Here is an 8,431-nt window from a genome sequence, read left to right as displayed (position 1 = left end):
CTCTTCTCTCAAGTTGGATTGATCAAGTCCTAGATTGCAACTGATCTAACATGTTCGGTTTTGCTAGAGCTGGAATTGGATAGATGTTTGCTTTCTTTGTTTTTCTCTTACACCTGTACAAAAACTTATATATATATATATATATATATATATATATATATATATATATATATATATATATATATATATATTCTACTCGGTTAAAAAAAAGAGTAACAATCATGCCGGCGTCATGCCAGCACTACCCTTTCCGTCCACACAGCCTAGACACAAAAAGTTCAAGCGGCGGCAGTCAAATTGAACTCGAGCCACATATGCCCCCGCCGTTGCAGCCGCTCGCCGCGGCTCCCGCCTGCGCGCGCACGCTGGCCGACCTCCTAGTTGCGCTCTCAGCCGCCCGCGCGCTCCCCAAGGGCCAGCAGCTCCATGGCCACCTTCTCAAGGGCGGCCATCTCCCCGCCGTCGCCTCCTCGCACGCGCTGCTCGCCCACCACCTCCTCACCTTCTACGCCCGCTGCTCGCTCCCCGAGCTTTCCCTCCGCGCCTTCCTCGACCTCCCCGCTCCCCCCTCCCCCGCCGCATGGTCCTCCCTCATATCCTCCTTCGCCCAGAACGGCCTCCCGGCGGCAGCCTTTGACGCCTTCCGCCGCATGCTCGCGGCCGGGGTCGCCGCCACCGACCGCTCCATCCCCCCCGCCGCCAAGGCCGTCGCAGCTGCCGCGGACTCCTCGCGCCCTCCGCTTGCCCCGCACGCCCTCCATGGCCTTGCCTCCAAGACGCCGTTCGCGGGCGACGTGTTCGTGTGGTCGGCGGTTCTTGACATGTATGCCAAGTGCGGGAACCTTGCGGACGCCCGCCGGGTGTTCGACGAAATGCCGGAGCGGAATGTTGTCTCGTGGTCTGCCCTCATTGGTGGCTACGCGGATGCTGGGATGCATCCTGCAGCACTCTGCATCTTCCGCTCGGCACTGGAGGAGGCTGTGCAGGTCAATGACTTCACAGTTTCGTGCATTGTTCGTGTATGTGCTGCAGCCACACTCTTTGAGCTTGGGGCTCAGGTACATGCCCGATCTATAAAGACAGCACTTGATGCATCGCCGTTTGTGGGCAGCTCGCTTGTTTCTCTGTACTCGAAGTGTGGCCTTGTGGATTGTGCTTACCAGGTGTTCAGTGCAGCACCTGAGAGAAACCTTGGGATTTGGAACGCAGTGCTCATTGCATCTGCACAGCATGGCCATACTTCCACAGCATTTGAACGTTTCACAAAGATGCAGAATGCCGGGTTCCGTCCTAACTTCATTACCTTCCTTTGTTTACTCACAGCATGTAGCCACGCTGGTCTTGTCGATGAGGGGAAGCGATATTTTTCCCTCATGAAAGAATATAGAATTGAACCGCAGGTTGAACATTATGCTGCAATGGTTGACCTACTTGGTCGTGTAGGACGTATAACTGAAGCACTGGACCTTATTGAGTCAATGCCCATGGAACCACCTGACTCTGTTTGGGGTGCACTCCTAATGGCATGTCGCATGTTCAAGGATGCAGACACTGCGGCAATTGCTGCAAAGAGACTGTTTGAGACAGGGTCTCGCAGCTCTGGTGCACACATGCTCTTGTCAAGCACGTATGCAGCTGCAGGAAGGCATGTCGATGCAGCACTTGCAAGGAAGGCAATGCGTGATGCAGGTATACGGAAAGAGACTGGTCTTAGCTGGCTTGAGGCTGCAGGGGAGGTGCATACCTTTGTTTCAAACTGCAGGAGACATCCAAGAAGCAATGAAATTTATAATGTGCTGGAGAAAGTTGGTAAGAAAATGGCGGCAGCTGGTTATGTGGCAGACACTAGTGCAGTGGTTAAGGATGTGGACAGAGATGAGAAGTGCGCATCACTGGGGTATCACAGCGAAAGGCTAGCAATAGGGTTAGGGCTCTTGATTGTTCCGGAAGGTGTGCCAATCCGAGTTATGAAGAACTTAAGAGTGTGTGATGATTGTCACAATGCAGTTAAGTATCTCAGTAAGTGTACAGGAAGAGTTGTGGTTCTCAGGGATAACCGTCGATTCCACCGGTTTGAAGCTGGGTTGTGCTCTTGTGGGGATTTCTGGTGATCTACACCATTCTCTTTCCTATTGCCCTTATTGGGCAGTTTGGCTCACATGGATTCATCGATTGGGTCTTTCACTTAAAGTACATTTCTTTGATAAATGGGTCTATGTGAACTCAGAAGCTGATACGAGTCATAAAGTTTATTTTGGCATTATGGTGAGGTGATGGATTCAATTTTAGGGCTGCTTGGAAATTTTGCAATAAGTCTGGTCACTTAGGATGAAACAATTCTTGGATATGGAAGATGGCCACATAGTGCTACTATATATTCAGGGACGACATGACTCTGTGGCCTTCTTATTTGCAGTATTCATACAATGTACCATGGATCCACTGGAACATAGCATTTTTTGTAGAATAGTTAGAGAAGAACTCATGATATCATCTTATGAGTTATGGCATCATACTGTGGTGCATATTGCTTTCACATGAGTGTAACCATAGCCCCTCACAGAGCGATCGAACATTAGTTGCACTTGTTTATTCCATTTTATCCGGGAGAAGATCAAAATGGGCCACTAAACACACTGTTGTGCATATCTCTCCACTGTTGTGAAATCGACCGCTTCATGCTTTGGCAGACCCATGTGTTCATGCCTTTTTCTTGGGCTTGTCTGATAATCTGCATTTAGTATGTACACTTTCATTCCAATGCCCTGCGAGTCCTAAAAGAACTGCCTCTCCAGTTTCAGCGAAACTGCAAAATATTGATTTCTTTGGATTGGATGTTGTCACCTGTATTTGTATACTGAAACTGCTGGGCTTATACATGCTCTCGTGAGACAGATCCTTCAACAGGATATCCTTAGGGTCAACCTCAGTTCAATGATTTGACGCTACTTCCTCCTGCACAGAAGAATGACTGAGGTATTTAACAAGCTACCTAAAAAATTTCTTTGGACTAGTTTGAGTGATCCAACGAAAGTGATGCAGCATGGTAGAGTAGAAGTTCTTTACGTTGTCATGATATAACCGTATCTAACACTGTGGAATTATATACTTTTTTAACTGAAAAACAGTGGGGGAGGGAGGGGGCAACTATATAAAATGCTTTATGATGCTCTATTGATCCTATTTCCTCAGTAAATTTGAATTTATTCTTTATGAGATGCTAAATCATGTTCCTTGTCTGATCATAGAACCAAAGCTTAGTTTGATCAAGTTAAGAAATTCTTAATTGCTTTATTTGCATATCTGTTACATAATGTGAGCTTATACGTGATTAAATGTTGCTATTGCCTGCTGGGAATTAGTAGGCCAAGACTTGGTAGTAAGTTCTGACTACCTTAATAGATTGTACTTTCGAAGTGATAGGCAGATGCTGGGCTGTATGCAGATAAGAAAACTTCTATAATTGAAAAACCTTGAGCCATCTAGACCTGTCTTAACCTAAAATGGAGGGTATCTTTAGGTGGAATGGAGTTACTGCTAAGCTCTATTTTTGCAATTTTCTTACCTGATTAATGTGGTTTGCCATCTTTTTCATACAGAAACTTTCCGGGAAGCATGCTCTCAATAACAGGGAAATGATGGCTGGATCCTACACTGGTGGTTATGTCTTTCTAAACATAAGTTTCAATTATTGTATGGCCAGTGTCACTATCTGTAATTCTTCTGTGAAGGAACTAGGTATCATATATATATATATATATATATATATATATATATATATATATTTATTAATCATGGGTAGTACGGGTTTTAATATCGAATCTTTTGGTTAGTTGGCATGATTTGATGGATGCATTTCGTTTGGAAAATGTCTTACAGACTCTGATTGTGTACACAATCACTGGTGTTATTGGCCAGAGTAAAATCTTGGGCAAAAGACACTGTTCATTGCTGGTCCCAAATGATGATTGGTGAACCCCTCTCTTTTGAACCACACAAAGATATGGTGTGTTGCACGTTATTTGTCTTCCCTACTTGTTCAGGCTAGTGCCAGTTGGTATGAATAGAATGATAGAATTATCTTTGGGTCCTTAGTTGATCCTTGCAAGCTTCTCTATGCTTTGAAATACAGGATGAATGGTTGCCAAGTGGGTGAGAGATTTGGTGGGGTAGAGAGTGACAGGGGAACTCATCTTCAACACGCATATCAAACTGCAGCCTGCAGGTTTCCTGGGGAAGCCAGTAGCCTAGCATGTCCTATATATACAAAAGGGTTTAGTTGTGGGCTCTTGTAAGCAACACTAACAGAAGCATTTCCTGTCAAATATGAGTTCTCTAAGAGGGTTTGGAAATATCGCCAGAAGATGGAGAGAACTCAATGGTGCGAATTACTGGAAGGGGCTACTTGATCCTCTTGACGTCGACCTCCGGAAGAATATCATCAACTACGGTGAGCTCTCACAGGCAGCATACACTGGGCTCAACAGAGAGAGAAGGTCAAGGTACGCTGGGTCTTGCCTCTTCAGACGCAAGGACTTCCTCAGCAGGGTAGATGTATCAAACCCTAATCTGTATGAGATTACGAAGTTTATATATGCAATGTGTACCGTGAGCTTGCCGGATGATTTCATGATAAAGCCACTGTCAAAGGCCGCATGGAGCAAGCAGTCAAATTGGATGGGGTTTGTTGCTGTGGCCACCGACGAGGGTAAGGAAGTGCTCGGGAGGCGGGATGTGGTGGTGGCATGGCGTGGGACAATACGGGTGCTAGAGTGGATGGATGACCTTGATATTTCCTTGGCGCCTGCTTCAGAAATAGTACGACCAGGGAGTGCCAATGATCCCCGTGTTCATGGAGGATGGTTGTCCGTCTACACGAGTACTGACCCAGGGTCTCGGTACAATGAACAGAGTGCACGATATCAGGTAATTCTTGTTATTCTTGATTCAGCATTAGTATATCACCAGAATCAATATTATAGATTGCCCCATGTTCTGAAGCACAAACCTCTACATTAGGATATAGTTGATCTTTGTGCGTGTTAAACCCCATGATCTAATCAGTGTATAGTTTGTAATGATGCATGTGCTTTAAGTTTCGGTTTTCTTCCATTTGAAGTGAAGCAAAAGAAAAGGAAACAAAAGAGTATATCAGTTGTTTGCTTATGCTTGTCCATGCATATTAGTCTGTCAGGAAAGCAAGTCTTGCTTCCTGCTTTACACCAGCGAGTCGTTGGTGTTTCTCTGTTCAACCTTACTGCACTACGGAAACATCATGATTGTTTTTAGGCGGGGAGTGATTCCACTTATTATCCATCTAAAGTTTAGCTTGCATAAAGACAATCATGGCACAGCACAATGTGCACTTTAAGACAGTTTGGATTGCTGGGGCCATGGTATTTGTTTAATCAAGTAGATGTTGAATTGTGTAGTCCTTGCATGCATCCCTGCCTCTTACTAGTCATGCATATTCGACGTGGCTTTTTAGTTTTGCTCATCACAGGGAAATGATCCTTCGGTCAAACTAATTAACAAGCTTGCATCAGGTGTTGGATGAAGTCAAAAGGCTGCAGGATCTGTACAAGCAAGAGGAGACCAGCATCACCATAACAGGTCACAGCCTTGGGGCCGCTCTTGCAACCATTAGTGCTACCGACATTGTCTCCAACGGCTACAACAAAACCTGCCCGGTCTCGGCCTTCGTGTTTGGTAGCCCCAGAGTGGGCAACTCCGACTTCCAGAAAGCATTTGACAGTGCGGAAGATCTGAGGTTGCTCCGTGTCCGGAACTCCCCTGACGTGGTCCCAAACTGGCCAAAGCTGGGATACAGCGACGCCGGCACAGAGCTCATGATCGACACAGGGGAATCACCCTACATCAAGAGCCCTGGGAACCCCTTAACATGGCATGATATGGAGTGTTACATGCATGGGGTTGCCGGGACGCAGGGGAGCAACGGAGGGTTTGAGTTGGAGGTTGATCGGGACATCGCGTTGGTGAATAAACACGAAGATGCACTGAAGAAGGAGTATTCGATTCCACCGTCTTGGTGGGTGGTTCAGAACAAAGGTATGGTGAAAGGCAAGGATGGTCGGTGGCATCTGGCCGACCATGAGGATGATGATGACTGATCCTTTTACGTGATGCAATTCAGTGCGACAGCTGGGCAACAAGTTGCAACCAACGAGCTTTCCTTGAGAACATGGCAAATATTCTGCATTATCTTCTTTTAACTGTTTGAGAGTAAAGAAATGCATCCTGTTATGTTCGAACTCATATTTTTCAGTGAACTGTTATTGCTTTCGAGACCAGTGAGTTTAAAGAACTCTGATCGATCTTGCTGTAATAAAGTCTTAATTTTTTTTAGCTGTTCATGTGTGACATTTCCCCGCATGAACAATGTTAAGGAACTTGTGTGCTTTGTGTATTATTTGATTATTTCCTAATAACAAGTAACATGCACACAGTATCATGTTAGGTGTATCAATTTTCCCAGTATCAAACGTGTTTTACTCATTATTTGATAATCCACTAGATAATTATTGCCCGTGCGTTGAAATGAGGCCACAAATATTTTGTACATAAGGACCGTGATTTATCTGCCATCTTAGTATGAATGAATATGTCTGAAAATGGACTTAGCTGCCAATTAAATCAGTACTTATTGATTTACCAAAGTAAATTTGGTAAGCCAATAAGTGAGGTGGTTTTCGAGTAAAACCGTTGGGGAAAATTGGCAAAACCGAAAACGGCCGTGGGTTGAGGAGGGAGGACGAAAGGAATGAATGTTTTAGGAGAGATTAATGCACGGGTCTCACTCACGGTACTTAACTCCACATAATGGGTCTTCGTCAAAAAGCTAACCTCACAAGTTAATACTCCAACACTAGAAATTCTTCAAAGAAAATAAATAATGTTTGCAAGGTAATCTTTCCCAACTTTGGATAAACCATTGGTATCAGACCCATGTTATGATGTCTACTCCCTCCGTTCCTAAATATTTGTCTTTTTAGAGATTTCAATGGACTACCACATATAGATGTATATAGACGTATTTTAGAGTGCAGATTCACTCATTTTGCTCCGTATGTAGTCACTTTTTGAAATCTCTATAAAGACAAATATTTAGAAACGGAGGGAGTAGTTCCTTGTATCAATCTTGGGGTAAAGAGATAGAAGACCATTTTCCTTATTGAAAGAAAACAACAGCCATGCCCAGCTCTGTTCCAGAGTGCATCGCCAAAGAAAACACAAAACATTCCGCAAAAACACACACACACACACACAAAACAAGAGCCACGAAACCCACTTGGAAATAGTTCAAAATACTCCCTCCGTTCGGAATTACTTGTCTCGGAAATAGATGTATCTAGAACTAAAATACGTCTAGATACATCCATTTCTTCGACAACTAATTCCGAACGGAGGGAGTATTCCCTAAAAACAGTTCAAAATAGAAAAACCCTGTAGGATACGCTGAGATTTGTTTCTTAATCACCCAGTAAATACGCCATTTATCTCTCCGGTCCACTTGGCTTCCCCGTCCCTGGCCCATATCTCTTGTGTTGCATTTCTTTCTCCACCTTTGTCAATTTAATATTGCCACCGGTTGCACGCGACACGAACTGTCAGTTTGATAGGCTACCGTACCTTGTCCTCCAATCGCAAGTGCTAAGGAAGGTTACAAAATCAGAGGTGATGATGTGCTTCACCTCAAGATATAGCTTATTGCCTCCATTTCATTCTATCTTTCCTGTTGCTTGAGTGCGTCATAGATCCAAAACCACTTTTTCATCCTGGCTTTTGGAAAAGGTGTTTTTACTTTTATTCCAGAAGATGGCTTTTGGAAAAGTAGTTAATATTTTTTCTCGGACAATGAAAAGTTGTTCTTTTAGGGCGAAAAGTTGTTATTTTGTTTGAGATGAGGCCAGAAAAGTTCTTAACTTGAAAAGGCAGGAGAAAGACCGAAGGGGTTGTCCTAGATGGTAGGGAACGAAAGCCTATCATATTTAAATTGCCACAGCTAATATGTTGGTCATGCTTGAATCAAAAATAATAATTATTTCGGTCATGCTTAGGTGACCATTTCTCAAAAATTATAGATCACCCGATCTTGTCGTTAGATTCGTGTAGGTTATAGGCATCTGATTATAAAAAGCCTGGAGTTGTGGACTAAGGGTTCGAGCCTCACCACCTCCAATTTAATTTGAGCACAACTCCTCCTATGTTGAACTCATTATTTTGTTATGAGAAAAGAACATCATGGGTGAGAGGTTAAACCTTCTACTCACTGCTTCTAAAGAAAATATCTGGTGGAAACCAGATTACAATGAGGACTTCGTATAAACCATGTTTACAAATGTATTATTTTTTCATAGTTACAAAGGTGACGTTATATGAACGTGTAAAATTTAGAGAAATGATAATTTGG

At 43.9% G+C, this 8,431-nt stretch overlaps 1 protein-coding gene across 1 annotated transcript; it reads left to right on the top strand.

Moving 5' to 3' along the window:
* Window positions 1–277: 277 nt before the first annotated feature.
* On the top strand, window positions 278–6,483 carry LOC123078679 (putative pentatricopeptide repeat-containing protein At5g52630). The gene is made up of 4 exons (XM_044501264.1): window positions 278–2,976; window positions 3,600–4,006; window positions 4,133–4,926; window positions 5,547–6,483. Exon 1 carries the CDS (start codon window positions 315–317, stop codon window positions 2,109–2,111), a length of 1,797 nt encoding a protein of 598 aa, XP_044357199.1. The 5' UTR covers window positions 278–314; the 3' UTR covers window positions 2,112–2,976; window positions 3,600–4,006; window positions 4,133–4,926; window positions 5,547–6,483.
* The last annotated feature ends 1,948 nt before the right edge of the window (window positions 6,484–8,431 follow it).

Source organism: Triticum aestivum, chromosome 3D (assembly GCF_018294505.1).
Source record: "Triticum aestivum cultivar Chinese Spring chromosome 3D, IWGSC CS RefSeq v2.1, whole genome shotgun sequence".
Taxonomy (NCBI): domain Eukaryota; kingdom Viridiplantae; phylum Streptophyta; class Magnoliopsida; order Poales; family Poaceae; genus Triticum; species Triticum aestivum.
This window is presented reverse-complemented; position numbering and strand designations above follow the sequence as displayed.

What these genes read in the sequence shown, in the direction of transcription:
- LOC123078679 (XM_044501264.1), top strand. Translation starts at nt 315, where the DNA reads ATGCCCCCGCCGTTGCAGCCGCTCGCCGCGGCTCCCGCCTGCGCGCGC.